Source organism: Micropterus salmoides, unplaced genomic scaffold (assembly GCF_014851395.1).
Source record: "Micropterus salmoides isolate LMB-PRFRI ecotype aquatic unplaced genomic scaffold, ASM1485139v1 Ms_hic_scaffold_15, whole genome shotgun sequence".
NCBI classification, from domain to species: domain Eukaryota; kingdom Metazoa; phylum Chordata; class Actinopteri; order Centrarchiformes; family Centrarchidae; genus Micropterus; species Micropterus salmoides.
The window spans coordinates 21,122,178-21,141,650 of NW_024040596.1; the positions used below are offsets into that span (position 1 = coordinate 21,122,178).

At 38.2% G+C, this 19,473-nt stretch overlaps 1 protein-coding gene across 1 annotated transcript in view; it reads right to left on the bottom strand.

Moving 5' to 3' along the window:
• fgf14 (fibroblast growth factor 14) overlaps positions 1-19,420 on the bottom strand; it is a 113,267-nt gene extending 93,847 nt beyond the window's left edge. The window contains exon 1 of the mRNA XM_038720993.1: positions 18,560-19,420. Coding sequence (XP_038576921.1) covers positions 18,560-18,767 — 208 coding nt within the window. The 5' untranslated portion in view covers positions 18,768-19,420. The remainder of the gene's footprint in view (positions 1-18,559) is intronic.
• Positions 19,421-19,473: the final 53 nt, after the last annotated feature.

A 19,473-nucleotide genomic window follows, 5' to 3' on the forward strand; every position in this document is an offset into this window, starting at 1 on the left:
TACAGAGCAACTCTCTAGAATTTTTTGTAGTGCAATAATGTCATTCCTATTTTTGTCTGCTGTCATTGAGGTTCCTGTAATATTAAGGAAAGTTCACGTTTCATTTCCCCACCACTACCTCTATTTTTACCCCTGAAAGGTGGGGATATTTCCATGTCAAACTGACCACCACAAATTGCATGCCCTTAGTGAATCCAGTTGAATACAAAACCTCAATTAACATATCTCTACCTATTATTTGCATAATTCTCTTTTAAATGCATATGAAATAAGGAGAGGATGCCCCGTGTAAACACTAGCACAAATGACTCACAAACAGGGCTAACCTAACCTAACCTAGCCAACCTACGGGTGCTAAGCCATCTTGTCTATATAACCTACTTTACCCTATTTCCTTACTTTTTTTAATTCTCCTTACTTCTACCTGCATGGCTGCAAGACAGAAGTATGATTAGAGTAAAGAGTACTCAGCATAAATATGTTAGTTTTGAACAAAGCAAGTGTTCAGAAGAAGTGTTTCAATGCTGCTATATATAATGATGGAAAAATGTTGGCCAGTTTTGGTGACAAACCTCCCACTTGGCATTAATCTGTCTTCACATCATCTGGTGATTATCTGTCATATAATGCTTCAACTGTAAGCATAAAGAGAAGTCTGAGAAAAGATGTTCTACTGAGAGCATCACAAAAGGCAGCCGTGATGTTTGGCCTTGGAACCCGTGGATCGTGACTGTGTTGCTATAAAAGCAGGTCTGTCAGAGTGACTACTTTCTTAGCCATTATCAAAGAGCAATTTCTATATCTCAATTTGTCTAAAGTGTTGAGGCCTGACTACAGACTAACTCAATATCATCTGTGTAGGTCTGTCAGGTTTTCAAAGCTCTGAGTGTCCCTCATGTGCACGTTGTTATGTCAGTCTATGTATAAACAGGTGAGGACAACGCTGACAGACCACAGATCATCAGGCATTACTTCACAGGTATCTTATTCCATTTTCGGAAAAGATGAGAATAGTTTGGTGTCACTGTATATCCACAGTTGTGCATCAATCTACTTGGCTTCCTTACTTGGCCTCGAAAAAAGGTTTATGCTTTATGCAGGACAAATAATACGAAATAAAGTCCAGAAGCACTGCATACATAATGAAATTACCTCATCCTCGTTGGCATGCTACCGCATAAAATGTTATTGGGTGAACCACATACACACACGCAAACATACTCTCTCTCACACAAGCACACGCACACATCCACGCCCACAACAAAGTGTGACCTACAGGTTCGATCATCTGCAATGCAGTGATTACTTTTATTGGTGTGGAAGCAGAGTGGATTAATAAGATTTCTCCCCTGCAGATATGGAGATCCCATCACCTGTGCTTATTTGATATGTGGCAGACTATTCATGTCAATCACACTCACACACTGAATCAATGGAGTGATCTGATAAACAAAAAAAATGCTCTATGTCCCGTGTTTAACTAGTCTACTCTCATGACATCTAAACAGTGGGGCTGTTTCAAAGAAGGGCAACAGTTGTGCAATTATGTCAAGCTCGCCAAGCTCTCTGCTCCAACTCACCATGCTCTTCTTCAGCATTTAGTGCCTTGCGTACATGCCGCTCCACAATCTTAGCAAAAGACGTTGCCTCCATATCTGGCTGCAAAAGCCTATCATCCAACTGGATTTCTCTCTATTAACTTTGATGATGAATTTAATATGATTTAGAAGCATATCCTTTGCACTGCTGCCCACAGAGCTTAACACAATCTTTTAACCCAGTCACACAAGCAGGGCCACCTTCTCACACACATACCACTCCTGCTACCCACTTGTGAAGACCGCTACACCTTCTCCCATCCAGAACCTTCCAACATGCAGATAACCCTATCCCACAGATAGCATTGACACTTAGTGAGCTGGCTGGAGGTAACCTACCAGAAATGTCAAGTGCTGTCATGTCATGGCTAAATGGTGTTCATGAAATGGCAGCTTACACACTACATGTATGGCATGCAATAGTAAGTGAATTGTGTGGCTGGTTGTTTAACAGATGTTTGGATAGAAGTTTTTCAACTTCCACTCCATCCCATGGTGCTGCATCTTCCTGTTTTCTGACACACTGTACCTGAATGCTTCACCGTCTCTAGCCTAGTGTGTATAACTGAAGACAAATGGCCTTTCTGGGCAGAGAGTTGAGCCCTCACCACCACAAACAGGTTACTAAGTCGTTGCCCACCCTATCATGTCCTTCTCTCTCTCATATTAAAATGTTTACAAAGCTATGTAAGTGTCCAGAAAAGAAAAGGGAAGCAACAAAGTGCTGGGCTTGCTAGGTGTGATGAATGAGACGGAAGCTCTAGGGCTAATGCCAGTTTTATTTATTTATTTTTTAACAGCAAAATTGTTTGGAAGTGTTCCACCACTCCCAAACAATGTACACAAAAATGAATTCATACAGAGAGAGAGAGAGGGAGAGAGAGACAAAAAGAGAGAGCAGGGGAAAGACAGAGGCACCAGCAGCACAATACTGCCTGCTGCACTGCAGCAAAAATCTACACAGCATACTGTAGCCACCACACAACCTCCAGCACTGCACAGAACAGATTGCTGTATGGAAGGAGAGGAGTGATAGAGACAAGAGTGAGGTAGACATTGTGCGTGCGTTTGCCAGTGAAAGTGGGGGAAAAAAGAATGACAAAAAAGAAAGAAAAAATTAATATTTGTTAGTATGTGCCAATCAATCAAAACAGTCCAAAACCAAGAGGATTTTGTAGGGTTATACGTGGAAATACTGTAAGCATGAAACACTGTGAAACACTGCACAGTGAAATGTGTTAGAATGAAGAAACACAACAAACAATAGATGATACACTGAATTAGGCACTGTATCCACTTTTACTCAGGATTCAAACAAAACAGAAATAAAATTCTAGCAAAGCCAGTGAAACACAACTGCTACAAAGCCCTGTTTTGACAAGATGTTGAGAAGTCCCCTCAACTGGCTCCCCTAAGCGGGCAGTCAGACTGAAAACAGACCAGCATTAAAAGAAAGCAAAGAGCTGCGAGGTTTATAATAGGAAGGATTTTACTGCTCTCACAAGTTTTCACGGTGGCAATCTTTTTTTTTTTTCATTACAACGATCGCAGGCTAAAAATGTAACATTTATTTGGCCAACACAGCAACTTGCCGAATGATGTCCCATTTCAGTCCAGCAAAGGATGAGCCAGGTTTGACATTTTTGCAGGGTCCCCCCCTGTGTTTTTTTGCCAGACAACCCCCTCTTCACCCCTGCTGCGCTGACAAACTGGCCTCATTCAAATTTCACAGCTTCAGCAGCAGTTTCTGAAATCTGGACCAACCACAAGTGGCTCAAAACAGAGATACTGAAAGACTGAGTGACCATAAGTTGGCCACTAGGAAACACCAGGCAACCCAGAGAAAAAAGTCAATTCTGCCAACAACACAAGGTAGAGACAGAGCAACGCGATTACACTGCAGCTTGTAAAAATAAATAAGAACCAAGTCCTCTACCAAAAAAAAAACAACTTACAAGAACTCAACAACACACAACAAAATTCAATATTTACTTGGGGGGGAAACACTGACATTACCATGGAAGCAGCAAAACATAGTATGTCAGAGCAGGTCACAGCCTGAGGGAAAACTAGCAGAACAACACATGAAACTATAGTAAGCTCCTTCAAAATCTGACTCCTCTTTTTATTTCTAACTATCACTCTTTTCTTGTATAGCTCTCACCTTTTTTCATGACTATCCTTTATACCTTGTACACATGCTTTGGGAACCCTGTAGCTTATTATGGTCAGAGAGCAAGGAAGAGAGCATTCTGCTCCGCTTATCCCATCACTAGGGAGCGCAGTCAGATGATAGACAACAGTAATAAATGTGCTACAGGACAACAGTGAGTCATGAAATCATATTAGCAATCAATCATAATCAAATCATTAAAATGTACTTCCAGCACAGGAAAGGAGCAGAACAAGCTGACCTCTCTCTCTCTGCTTCCCTCCACTCGTCCTCACTGCTCTAAAACAGTACAGCAACAAGACATCACTTTAGCAGTGTGCCTCTGGTGTAGGATTTGTAGTAACACATATTGTGGCTTAATAACACAAACACACACACTTGCACGGCAGTATGTTTGGTCTGGTGTGTGTTGATAAAGGTTAAAGTCGCTACATTCCTGTCATCAGAGCCACAGGGAACATGACCCAACCTTCGCGTCGTGCAGTACAGCAACATGGTAATGTGACTGCATCATATTCTGCTCCTAGATGACGGCCTGGAAACAATTTTACTGATATCACAGGGACACTCTGCCAGCCCTTATGCCATTAAGTTGCTGGGTATTTATCTACTTTAAAATCAGGTCAAATATTAACAGGCTACATGCAGCTAAATCGTTTTGTCTGTATCAAAATGAGATGTGAATGTTGATTTCTTGTAATACCATTGTCCTGTTGTATTTCTGTCATTATTTGGTTTCTATAATCCACTTCTGTGTTTTGTCAGATTAATTTTCAAAAGTACTCTTTGATTTCTATTAGATTTTTTTTTTCATCTCGTCTGCATTTGTTTCCACTACTTTTACTTTTTATTTCTATTAAGCCTATCAAGCATGAAGTTGGCCGACTGTCCTCATCCTATGTTCCTGCTGTGCATCGTGTTCTCAGAAGTATAAATCTTCTGATTTAAGCAGTTCTAAGCGATCACTTGCGTGCAAATATGATTCCACTGACCTCACATACACATAAAAAGTTTCTTATCAACTTTTAATCATTTTACAATTTTGTAACAATACTACTTTTATTTTGAGAACTGCTTTAAGGGGAAGTCAGAGGGTCTGATAAACACTGTGATGCATTTATGTCTTTGCCTTTCTCTGCATTCAGCCTGAAGATACTGAATGTTCTTAGTAAAATACTAAACCTTTAAACTATAGTAAAGAGCTTACCATAAATGCTGAAATTTATATAGGCCTATTCATAAAGGGTCGGAGAGACAGCAGCGACAGAGTCCAAGCTTTTTACAAGCTGAAATAAGTGTAGACTGCCAGAAAATACTCAAACATGTACATATGACTCGAAGCAAACTATTCTATTATGACTTTATTCTTGAAATATTACAACTTTTCCTCTCATATTATTTCTTGAAATCTCAGATTACTATACATTTTTTCTTAACAGTGGCCTTAATACACTGTTGTAGTTGACAGACTACGACTGTTAATGGTTTATATATTTCCGATTAGATTAGATGTCATTTAGGATGGGAGAAACGTGTTAACATTTAGAAAAGATGAGGGTGACTGAGGAAATTTAGGGTTTGAAACTAACTTTTTCACCACCTTCCCAAAACTCACAAGAGGGAGCGCTAACATCGTTCCACAGCAACCACACTGACAAGGCTGCCTGCAAACATGACTGTAGCGTGAGCATTAGAATAGAAGCAAAGACAAATGTATGAGATAATGTATAGGAAGATTGAGAGGTGGAGGCGTGAGGGACAGAGAGCAGGACAGTGGATGCTAATAGATGAAAGACTATGCAGCTATCAGATGCTAGTCTACAGGAGGAGTTTAAACCATAAAACATCTCAAAACATCTACTAGTGTGACAATCATAGGTTTCACTGGAGGCATTTTGAAGCCTATTCTGTCAGTTTTTGGGAGCTTGTGTGGATTCTGACATCTGCATCACTGATGAGGAACCATGCAGGCAATGATTGCGGCAAGCATGGCAAATAGATTATGATTAAATGCAGTGAAAGCCGTCTTCTTGCATCAGAAAACAAATGGTGAATGGACAAGAAATCAGGTTGAAAAAGTCTTTATACGGACCTGCTATCTTTATCTAGAATCGTGGTATTTTTCATCAAAGAGCCTTGTCAATTCCGAGTGTTGGCTTTGATGACCACTGTATAGAGCTCTCGTATAGACAATCATAGCTTTACAGCTTGTGTTATGTTGATTTGTATTGGATGAAATAATATCTCTGCAGAGTGTATTTCAGCAGGAGATGAATACTCCCTTTAAAAACATCTCCACATCAGCTTTCAATCTGAAGAGGAAATTTAGCAGTTGTTACCACATGGTGAAAGGTGTTGCCACTAAATGAAGGGGAAGGGCTACAGTGAGAATACCAATACATATTCTACATTTAGTAGATAGTACAAAACAATTGTTACAGTTTCACTACAAATAAGGTATGCCTTATAAATAAACATGACTATAGCACTACTACAGCACATAAGATTTCAGGAACTAAAATAAATATGTATGACATTCAAATACTAATAGCAGCAATGACTGCGTGGGATTCAGGGACTGGTACCAAAATAAGACATGTTCTCGCTAAATTTCCCAAGGACCACCTGCTGTGTTAAGTTTCTGAGGTTTGGCTTTTATAACAAATACATAAACTTCCACAAATAATGGGAAACGAGATAATATATTTTATTTATACAATTACTATACAACACTACTATTAAAAAAATACATTTTTAGCTAACTTTTTCTAATGGACACAAAGCCACAACTATTTCCTCTTGAATACTGCACCAGTGCTTGGAGTTAATCTTTCATTACTTTTGATGATGCGCTGTTAGCTATAATGAGTTGACCAGGAAAGCCTACAGAGAGCCAAAGTCATGACAACACGTCGGGGCTAGCCTCTGTTCCACTAGCTTCTGGAACTCAGTGCAATCTCTCATTCTGCATTTCTTTAATCAGTCTTTCTGAAAAGTGTGTTATTTTCCATATTCCATGACAAATGACAAATCGTTATGAAATACAGCACTGACTATTGGAGGACGAAACCTTGATTTTGTGCTTCCCTGTGATTCTAACTACGTTAAACAATGATCCATCTATAAAATTCACCAAATGTCAACATGTCTTTGTCATTTGATGAAAAGAAACTAATATATAACAGTTATAACAGTTTTTCCAAATTATACAAGGCGAATGTCCGTGATTTGCCCATAGTTACTGGTATTGGGAGTTCTTTTCAAAACACTATTTCTGTCCATACAACTACATTCCAAATAACATAAAGCTTCCAAAACATTGAAATATTGATAAAAACAGTGAATATTGATCAACATTCCTATGACAAAAAGCACTCCCATGCTTTACAGGCCCACAACTTGAGCACAGAACATCCTACTGGGCTGTGGGCTCTTTCTTTGTTATATTGAATGTCTATTTAACTACAGCGAGTAGGCCAGCAGACGACACTAAAGACCATCTTTTCCAAAGCAACACTTTTCCTATCCTGCAGTTTTAGGCGAACCAAAACTCAGAGAGAGCTTCGAGGAATTGCGCAAAATCCATTTTGGATTTTGCTCAATGGCCGGAATTATTTTTGTCAACAACTGAGCTATAAGTCAGCGGTTGTAACTGTATATGTATATTGGTGCGTTTGTTGTTATTATTATCCAGCTAATAACTCTGTTAGTTTTGTGATTTGAGTGCTATGTTACAGTACTATGTTGTGATATAAGCTCATTTAGATGCTTTGTGTTTGAAGTGTGTTTGGTACGGATAAAAATGGTTGGTTTGAGATTCTAGATGAGCCTCCTAGCTTCACTGAAGTGTGTGGCATGGATAGGGTGACAAAATATCATCAACCATTGATTTCTCATTTGCATTTTATGCAAAAATCAATCTACGTCCACTGTACAGGGTAATTCAGGCCTTGGAGTTGACAATGTTGACTACATTACACTAGACTGTCACAGCAATCGTTTCATTCACTGAACTCTGAGACAAAAGCTCTCTATGGAGACAAAAGCCCTTCACACACCTATTAAAATGGTCTTATCTGCTTTCACAGTGTTAATTTTGTACAGAGGCATCTCTGACACCATGCATTTTTCAAAATGATTAACTTAAAAAAGGTGCATGCATCTGTGTCCACTCTGCTGTGTACAACTGTTCAAACTCTACTGGTCCCGTAAATCAATAATCTCATAGTCTAACTGCATTATTCTCTCTTGCTCTTCATCTCCCTTTCTCATCACTTTGTCAGTTTATTATGAATCAGAGTCCAGTGCATCAGCCCTTCACAAGAGCTCAAGCAGCTCTAAGAAAATCACATAGGATCCATGCATCCAATGCTCTGGGGTGCTGAAAGTAGTGAGCATAAAGATGTGTCATGTTTTAGAGACACCCTGCTTAGAGTTGTGTTACACCCCTGCTCCAAACAAAACGCCACACATTCACTCACAGAAGTAGGGTATATGTCACACAGCTTCTACTACTAAGGGAAGGAGATGAGCCAAATTGCAAGATGATTTATGAAGCCTCCATGAGACACAGGGCAGAGAACCAAATGGGGAAAAGCAGGTTAAAATATCCTGCTGCAATGACTATTTTGAGATGTACCTCAATCTCCCAGTGTTCCTGGAAAAGAATAGACCTTTCAAATTGTCCTCAGTAAAGCCTGTTATGTTCTACTAAGGTCAATGAATGTTAAACTTTTTTCTTTTTTTTAATTAACATGCAGCTCTGTGTTCAATTTTAAAGTTCAGTACAGTTACAAGAAGGACAAGAAGTGCCAGAAGACCGTCTCTGTGTCTTGTGTTTAATGATGGGCTGTTTTTTTTTGCCTCGAACATAGTACTCATAGTACTGACCTAAAAAAAAAATCTTTTTACTGTTTCTAGTAATTACAGATTAAAAATTGATATCAGTGAAACATTTAAGGACTACAGTCAACATATCACTCATGACCTAACTAGAAATTTCACTGACCTTAAATGCCTCAAAATGATTAAGGACAAGAGGGTTCATAAAACTGACAATTGACAAACAATTTATTACACTCTCTGAAGTTATTCCTTCAAATCTGACAAGACCATGCCAGTACCTATCCACCAATGGCCAATTTCATCCCTCTGTGTCAAACATAAATCAAAACAGCCCCAACCACAGACACAGAAATTCCGTTAGAAAGTGTGGAAAGAAAACTGTGTTAAATGCTTTTGTTACCAGAGGGTTTTCAGTATGACTGATTATGCTTTGTATATGGCATGTAGACAGCCTAATAAAAATCTACATAAAATTCTTCCTCACAAAACTGTCTAATTTTGCAAAATAGGCATCATTTACTGTAATCATATTGTAATTCTCATTTAGCCACATGACATTCCTCACAGCAACCTCTCACACCACAGGTAGCAAACTGTAGCCTACAAGCACAAAGCAATCGGTCCACACTCACATTCTACTTACTGTTACATTCTACGTACTGTTTTATTATTATTATTATTATTATTATTATTATTATTATTATTATTATTATTTTATTATATCAAATCGAGGGAGCAAATCTGGTCATTTTAGCTTGAGATGCTTTTAGATTTTGGGGGGGGGGGGGGGGGGTGCATCATATTGTCTACCAAATAAAGATAGCTGTTTAGAAGAGTTACCAGGGATACGTTTATCTCTAATGTCTTCAATCTACTAAGTGCAGGTTACAGTAAAGGCAGCCTCCTTACACCATTAGCTAGAAACACAAATCCATCCCCTGTGCTTCACATCCATTTGAAAAGACTGCTAATTTAACTATGTTATTATCTAATATGCAAGCCAATATTGGCCCCATAAGCTGAAAGAAAGTCAAGTTGGCTTTGAAGACCAGACAGATCAGGTGAAAAAATACCTTAATATCTTCACTTTACTAATACAGACTCCTGTCCTTTAGTTTGCATGTTATTTGTGTTTAAACCTGCATTGTTTGTGACACTTGAAGTAGTAGAAACCATCTGTAACCACAACACTGACATATTACCAACTTTTAAGTTGATATGGCAAACAGTTGATCATTTATACATCCAGCTAATACAGAGCAACATTAGTATTCATTTGGAGTTGTGTTTATGGTAACTTGACAAATGTAGGTTTCACTCTCCTTTTAGTGCTGGTTTTGTACTCCTGAGGGGTATGTATGCTAAGGTAGCATACAGTGGGTTTTTATTACTTTTGCTGAAAGTTGCCTGCTGCAACTGGAAATTATGTTACCGGGAGCGGTGAGAATAAACCAAAACAGTAAAGGTGTGGGCCATAAAAACCTAAACACTGAGACACAATATGCAGAAACTCTTCGTAGAGCTATAGATCTATAGATTATCAAACAAAAGATGTTGTCCTTCCCAGAACCTATGAGAGAACTGATCAATTTCATGGTGTCTCCCCTTCAAATGAATCCTCATCAGGCCTAACCTTGAGAGAAGAGAGAGCAGCTCTGTGCACGGCCCGTGATGAAACCATCCACCTGCAGATTGGTGGCTGGAGCATCCAGCCAGCACCGCATGTCCCATCATTCATCTAACATCTGCAAAAAGGGGCATCTGGGAAGTCTATGCTTCATGTGGAGATGCTTCATGTAAATTCAGATGTATTTTCTACACACATTAATCTTACACTCCTACAGCCTAGTATTTACATCTGCCTGGATCCCTCCCACTCTGGACACAAACTGTTTCAGACACTCCCCTCTGAGAAGAGGCTGCAGTCCATCAGGACCACAAGAAGTTTATTTTCATCTGCAGCTAGTCTGGGACCGACACTGACACAGACTCTCATTTCCCCTAACAGTACGGTATACTCATACTGTAAACTTTTGTAAACATTTGAAACTGTCATTTCAATAACAGTCATATTGTACATATTCTTTATTATTTTTTATGATCTCTTTTCATATCTTGTCAATTTTAGATTTTGTATTTATAATTCTTGGCCTGCTGTAGTTATAATAATAATAATAATAATAATCCTTATTTGTAGAGCACTTTTCAAAAACAAGTTACAAAGTGCTTTAACAAGTGTAAAGTTGCTTTATCCTTCTTTATATTATCTGCTGACTATGTTTATATTCATGTAGCAAAATATCAAAGAATATTCCTTGTATGTGTACACTTACTTGGCAAAAAAACTGATTCTGATTTGTCTGAGTTGACTTAAAGATTATTGTCTCTCAGAGGGAAGTAGAATGGCAGCCAGGAACTTCAATTGCATCACCCCTGCACATCATATTTCTCAAGAGCAGAGCAGAGACAGCACAAATTAATTTACAAGTGTAACTGATGATGCTGCTGCCCAAAACGATGAGAGTGAAGCAATGTTTCTTGTTGACCTGTGACATAATGCAGCTTCACACACTCTCTCTTTTCAAATGATCACAAAAGCATAACGTGCATTCACTGCCATGAGAAGAACAGTTCTTGCCAACCTCAAGGTTTGAAATAAGTTTTCCTAGATAATAATATTTTTCAGTATTTAATTGCATCGTGAGTATGTGTGGAAATTTCTCTATTTTTAGAAACAAGGTCCATCTATGTGAATAAGTATAGTTTCTAGAATGGCCTTTTAAATGTGTGAGCAGTTGCTAAACTTTAAAATCTTTTTATCTGATCTTATCATAGTGACATACCAGGTCCTGCAAAACCCATTTACAAACTTACTGTAATGTTTTTGTATGAAACCTAGCAACATGCCACAGGGGTTGGAAGGAGATTTTTTTTTGCCAACCCTGCTGTTATTCTAATTGTAGGAGTTCTTGTTTAACTCTTACCCATGCTCTTTAATTACACTGTCGCTTCTTTGTAACCACAAATTAAACTAGTGTGGCTATGTGGCTACAAATGAATCAAGCATCTTTTAAATGTATAAAAATCCCAGCCCCTTTTACGTTCTCAAACAGGAATGATTTTGGCAAAATTACATATATTGCTCTTGCTCTGGGGTGAGAATTAGATGGAGAAAATAAACCAGCAGTATTATCTGAGTTATTAAATGCATATGTAAATCCAGATTTCACTTTGGAAGTACCTCTATGGAAGCCTAAAGGGGACTATATTAAAATGATTATGTAAACTTATGTAAAATTAAAACGTAATTCCACAATAGCATTATATTTTTCCACATATGTATGCGTTATTTTAGTAAAAACGTAAGTGCAATAATTCAATTCATATTTATAATTATTTTCACATACTCCACAACCTTTCACTCCTCCAGTGACTAAGATGAAACAGCATCGACGTCTCTAAACACTAACTTCAAATACATCAAAATTTAATATTGTTGACGAACAAAGACAATTTTTTAAAAATTTTTACCAAAATAAACTTTTACCAAAACTTTTTTTGTTAACACAAAAGAGGAGAGAACAAAAATATGTGAAAGCATACCAACATATGGCCGGCCTCAAGAAAAGTTAACAGCCACCTCACTAATGGTTGAAACTATAAAGCCAGCACAAATATGGCAGATTAGCCTGTACCAACAAAAGCCACCATGTTCTTAAGAGACAAATTACAAGACGGAGTTTCAGTTGTGTTATGGATCATTCAACCTGTGTTTTTAGTCTAATAATGATAAGATAATGTGAAATAAGTTTGACTAAAATGACAAATTTTTGGTTTTGGCTAGACTAGATTGACTAAAAAATCCAATACAATCTGATGACTAAAAACAATAAAATGTCAGTTTTCACTGATTAAAACCATGCAAAAATAGTTTTTTCTGTGATAAGACTAAACTGCTCAGACTTTTAATCAGCTTGAGGAGGTTGATTGACTAAATATAAAAACTAAAAGCTGTTTAACATTTAACATTCCCACTGTACAGTGGACAATATTTATATGTCAATTAAAATTTAAAATTTACAATGCAATAGAAATACTGTAAGTCCTCTTATCAAGGAGTCACTTCCTCATTCACTCCATTGGTTCATTGACAAGCTTACCTTCAGGACTTTCTGCCAGAAGGCATTTAGAAAGTCAGCTGACGTAATATAAAGTGTGACAAAGTCCACTGGATTATAGCATTTTCATTGAAAATTTTAGTCAAATAACACATACATATGTGTAAAATTATAATGCTATTGTGGAACTACATTTTCAAACTTACATTATCATTTTAATGTAGTCCCCTATCAGCTTCCATACTCACTGCTCAGCAAAGGACAGTGCACAGTAAGAAGAATATCTTATTTTTTAAAATACATTTACTGAAATAGTCAAAAACTTAATATGACACCAAACGGCATCATGCACCTCATTAAGGGGTCATATAATATGCTGACACAGTCATTAGCCATGTTTCCTTCAGTTTTTTTATGCACATTGTGAAGTATCGGATTAGAAAAGGTTAGTGAAAACAGCAAAAAAAAATCCTTAATTTCACAAAAAAAAGCTTTCACGCTCGCTTGAGGTGGTTTTTGCCTTTGTTGAAAAAAGTTAATCCGCTGAATGGGAGATGGAAACACTTGCTGAATAAGTTCTGACAATCAAACTAACCTTTTGTTGCCGTTTTGCCAGATATTCCCATAATGCGTCATACAGCCATATGTAACGTCAACTACTAACTTAACTACACTTGCCGTAGCCTGGTTTATTCGCTCCAAACCAGCTGATGGAAACGCACATATTTTGCACTTTTTTTTTTCTTTTTTGCGACATTTCAAAAGTCCGCTTAAAATTTGAATGACAATTAGATGGAAATATGGCTATTGTTCTTTAAATAGGTATTAACAGCCTAGTCATGAACCTGTCAACTGCAGTTTATAGCCATAAAAGCCTGTAGACCATTTAAACACAAGTCTTTAAAAAATGTGTTGCAATTGTCCAAATGAGTACCTTTTGTTTATTTGTGTCTCTACTTACTCTGTGTTTTAATGATTTTATGAGACAATATAAATTTACATCCACAGATTTATTTAAGAGGTAACAGTTTTTAACACCAGTACAAAGTTATAATCTTCCAAAAGTCTGTGTGGTTGGCCATGCCAGAGACTCAAATAAATTATCTTAGGTTCATGAGTGTCATAGCTTCATGAGAGTTTGGTCAAGCTAGAGCTTAGAGTTGAAGCTCCAGTATGCCCATGGAGCAAACAAGAGCAATAGCGTTATAGTGCTGAAGCTACTGTCCAGCTTCCTGGCTCTGTCACACATAATAGAGCTGAGTTTCACTTGATATGCTATGAACCATAGTCATGTGGATGTCTGGTGTTCTGTGACCTGTACTGTCACTCTGCTGTCAATGAGCTGCTGCTGTGCTACTCTAAGAAAGCCACCTGACTTCACACACCCTCTGCTTTTTCAGTAACATATATGTCTTCCACATGTACAGCATTTAACAAAACTACAAAGTCTAAGAATTGTCAGTGAGCACCCATCATTTGTCTGCCTTTATTACATATGGCAGTTCATTACATAACTTTTTCCTTTAATGTTTACCACCAAATGCCCTCATTGGACCCCTGTCACTCATCATAGCTGTGATCTAGTCAATGACGTTCTCAAAGTTTTAAGATGACATCTATGTGGTAATTTGCACAATCATAAATGCTACACTGACTTCAGGCAGAAACGTACTGTATTTCCATCCCTTCCACTCAGCTACTTCATTACTTAATTGACTTAATGAAGTATGTTCACTCAGAGACATGTACCCATGCTGGGACAAGAGAGTGAACTTTAAGGGTTGGCCAGCTATGCCATTTGTACCAGACCAACAACCCTAAGGACAATCTATCACAAGCTTGCTTTGCTGGAAAACAGTGACAAGGCTGAAAGAATATCATCTGACCAGTGACTAAAAAGACATAGTGAGACTAAAAGGCTAAGTGTGTAGTCTTTATATGAAGGCAAATTCAAATTGCCATATTTACACTAAGGAAGGGAGTAGTTATGTTGTGTGCTATAACTTTGACCCTGCTTGGTCATTTACATAAAAACGCAACATCTCTTGCTGGTTTATCTTATACAGTATGAAAAAGTGAATGCTTCTGGTCTCTGGATTACTCCAAGAGAGGAGATACTTTAAACCATATAATGTCAATGACATTGATTACACATTAACCCACACATAAACACTGCATTCCTGCATCAGGAATCCACATGAAAACGTGGTTTATTTCAAGAAATACTCCATACACATCTACCTTATTTACACACAAAAATAGCTGAGACTAATTCATTACCACTACGTTTTAAACAACAGAATGACTATTTACTTTCCCCCTTTTTTAAGACTGAGTGGCAAATTAATTTCACAATGTGAGGAAACTGGAAGGGATGCAGACAGACCTTAAAGATAATGGACACAAAGATAAATGGGCAAATAACCCTCAACAGAAATAAAAAGAAGTGAATTACTGTATGATTTGATTACATATCTAGAGTACCATGACATTGAGAAAACATTGGAAGCTCACAAACGTGTAGTTTCTAAAGACATGGATATTGAAATCAACTAATGTGCTATAGTACATTACTGTTAATGTGATGATGTTGAAGAATAAGTCTCTGACATTATTATACTGTATAGCTTTACCTTCCAATCTACGCTGGAGCAAAAGGTATTTAAAGAATCAACACTCTACTTTTAACCTCTTCAGTAATAGGACAGATGTTTCTATGTTGACAAAGACTGACTTATCTGTCTTATTGATACAGCCCAGTTGGATTAGTCTCTGTGTGTCCTCTCAGTTGTGTTACTAAAAATACAGCCAAAGAGCTGGAGCATTATATCTAGGCCTTTGCAGCTCAGGCCTAGTGAGCTCTAAACTGGAAACACCTGCCTCTGCTGACAGAGGGCCACACAGAGGATTCTCTGTCCTACTACAACAAAAATGTACTAGAAATCCTCTAGGGTTGTTTAAGGCACCTCTGTAGCTAAAACAAATCTTTTGTGCGATTTGTTTGACAGTGTACATTCAATGAGTTAGCAGTTTTTAGTCATAAGAAACAGTACTGCACACCACTGACACAGTCTGCATCTTGGCACACTTCATTTCCCAGTAATACTGGCTCTATCTGCTGCTTCAGCATAAACCCTGATGATTGTGCCCACACCATCAGTTTATGATTATTCAATAATGAGCCTCCAAATTCTAAATGTGGGTTACTCTCCCTTTGAAATGCACATAGCTTCAAATTTCAGACACCTGAGTGAGTCCCAGCTTTCATCAATTGGCTGCATGGTGTTGCGCACCAGTAAGGGAGGCTAGTGTCTTGATGCGTCTTTTCCACTGAGCAGAAATCTGTCAGTTATCACCCCAGAGCCTTCTGTGGCTTAGTCCCAGAGTTTGCCTTTCATATAATCAGCATTTTAAAATTTCAAGCCTTTGCACAGACAAATTCACCTTGTTATTCATTTTGCATTTTTTGCAAAGATAAACACAAGCCAGACTTACCACTGTTTTGGAGATATTTCAAGATTATTTAGAGTCTTTATGAGGAACACAAAAATAATTGTTTCCTACACAAAGACAGAATTTTTAACTATTTCCAAGTTGTGACGCTGCTCCTTAAACACAACAAAGATGGCAGCCAGAAATTATCTCCTTGCTACAAATATTAAGTGTGACAGCAATTTATATGAAACTGATAAGATAATTACGGAAGCCCGAAGAGGCCATACATTCATACATTTTATTTACTCTGTTTTCACTTGATAATAAGTTAATTTAATTTGTTGAGATCTCGAGTTATGTCATTATCTGAAAATAACAAATGTTCTCAAGATGATAACATTTGTTTTCCCAAAATTAATTTGTGATCTTGAGAAAACAATGATAAATTACGTGTGATAGGCCGCTGATAAGCTGTAGTCTTGCTACCCATCTTCTTAGATGACGCACATTAGTGTGTATACTATCTGTAACAGCAAGGCATTTTAGCCCGTGTCAGGCATTGATTGAAGAGATAATTGACACGGTGATCAATATTCTCCTGCTCCTCTGACATTGCTACAATGATTTATGTTTCCTACAATCATTTAATGTATTCTATCTATTCTTTTGTTACTTGAGATCTTAAATTAATAATGTCATTATCTAAGGAAAAGAAAGATTTGTTATCTTGAGATCTTAAATTAATAATGTCATTATCTAAGGAAAAGAAAGATTTGTTATCTTGAGATCTTAAAAAAAGTATCCGGTTGTCTCGGGAAAACAACATTTGAGAACTCAAGAAAACAAATTAAATAAACTTGCTATCATGGGAAAAGTGAGTAAATAACATCTATGCGTGTATGGCCTCTTGGGGCTTCCATAGAAATATATATATGAACATAATAATAATAATAATAATAATAATCATTTTTGGTGATGGTTCTACAAAGTCAGCAAGGTGATATTTCACTTCTTCAAAAGTGATATTTGCAACTTGGGAAACAAGTTTGTCTTTACTGTGTAGCCCTCTGAATATTTTAGTTTAGTTTAGAATTAAATGTCCCAACAACTTGTGAGGTTTTTCCTAATCTTGTGTAGCTACAATCTGTGAGGAAAAGCAATGTTAGTTCTGTGACAATATAGCTCATCAATGTAAAAGTCTTAATGGAAAAATTATGATTGCTACTTGCAAGGCAGAAAACATGGCTTGATACCTGAACTGTAAAAAACAGCCTGGATTAATTTATGCTGGGGAAAGATAATATTTAGACTGGATTATACATAAAACTTGCATTAAAAAAAGACTGTTTGTAGTTGATAGTAGACACTGTTTTTGTCGTTGCACCTGCAGTGTCAGCAATGCAAAATAGTCCCGCTACAGTTTGATGATGATCTATACTGCAGCTGCAGTATCGAGGAATTCTACTGCTGCTGAGCATATCATCTTCAAAACCCACAACATGAGGTAACAAGTAGCCCGCACTACATGTTGTCCACCTGGAGCTTTTCTTTCATAACAACAGCCTGTTGAAATAAACATTCTTTTCTCACTGAAGCGCCACAATGTTACATTTCATAATCTACAAAATATAACTAAAACTGTTTGTGTGATACTGAAGGCAGGGCTTTATTTGACCACAAAAGAAAAAGACCATAATCTCGACTGCTCAAGTGCATTATTTGCATTAGTGCAGCGGAGTCCAGTCCCGCTATACATGCCCTGTTCAACAGGAAATCAACTCAAGTGCTCATATGAAATCACGTATCGCCAGGTCTGCATGATGAATATTGGCCTGCAACAGCCGAGAGATAGACATGAAAGAATAGTCTGTCTTCTCCGGCTGGCTTGTTGAAAACATAGCCAGTAGCCCGGTATTGCAGAGGGAGAAATGCTGCTGCAGTAAACCCGAGGATGGAATAATGTGGTTAGGGGGAATCAGGTTGGAGAGAATAACTGTGCGTGGATTTGATCTGAAATAACATCTAGCCCCTGCGTGTGCGTGTGCGAGCGCTATTTAAAAAGTTAGGAGATCATGGTGCCGTGGCGATGCAGGGGGGCTTTTTGTGTGTCTCTGCGCTGCGCGTCCCCAAACCTGTGCTCGCCGATAGTAGCTGCACAGAATAAGTTGTCCCCCCTCCCAGCGCCTCTGCATGATCCACTCGCTGCATAAATATGATTGCAGATCTATCACCATTACAACAAACAAACGAATAACGCTAATCCACACATAAACACACACACACACACACACACACACACACACACACACACACACCACTCTCACACATATGCACGCACAACGCCGGTTCACAGCGATACGGAGGAGTAGGCATAATGGTGATGAGCTTACCACTTGGATTCTTGTTTTTCTTAAGACTCTTGCCACAAAGACACTGCAGCATATGCGTTCCTTTGCTGAAAATGTTCCAAAGAAACCACATTGATTTGGGCGAAGAGCAATCCAGTGGCTTAAACACCCAGATATAGATGAGATCCTTGCGGTTGCATAATAACACAATTGGATCAGTTCTCCAGGACAAGGCTACCAATTGTATCATAGAAAAATAGGTATATCCAAGTCCTATGCGTTTTCATTCACGTGGCAAAATATTCAGTATCAGTCAGACTTCGTAATAATGGTGTGTTTTCTTCTTCTGGCGTATAAAGGATGCCTCCTCAACTACTCGATAATAGAAAATATACTCTGTAAATTGCATGTGTCGCACCGGGAGGAGACGGGCCGCCAGTAAACAAACACAACTAACGTGAAAACAGTAAAACACGGTGGATTTCCGAGGAGAAAATCATTGCCTATTAGTTCATCACTCTGAGGAGAGGAGGGTGGATCTGCACAGCATCAAAAGCCAAGGGAGGATGCATCCTATGCACAGACTGCTGCAATGATAGCCCCAACAAAACACCACATTGCCGGATCAAGTCAAATTCGTTTCTCCTATAAACCAGCTTGGTTGGCGAGGTCAGATAACACCAACCTCAGTTTGCATTTCTTACAGTCCCACACTGCAACGTTTCTGTTAAAGCCAGGCTTGGGTTCTTGGTGTGTGTGTCCGTGATTCCTGAAGTGTGCGTTTCTTCTCTTTGTGGGGTATTTTCCTCAAAGCCTTTTCAGCACCACGCCACTGGCATCTCCCAAAGTACGGTGCGCCTATGAAAACATTTGCATGAATTTCCTTTAGCGTCGGACCTCTGTTGGAAATAGACGGGGAGGAGGGGTTAAATTAAAAGATTGGCTTTCCATTACGT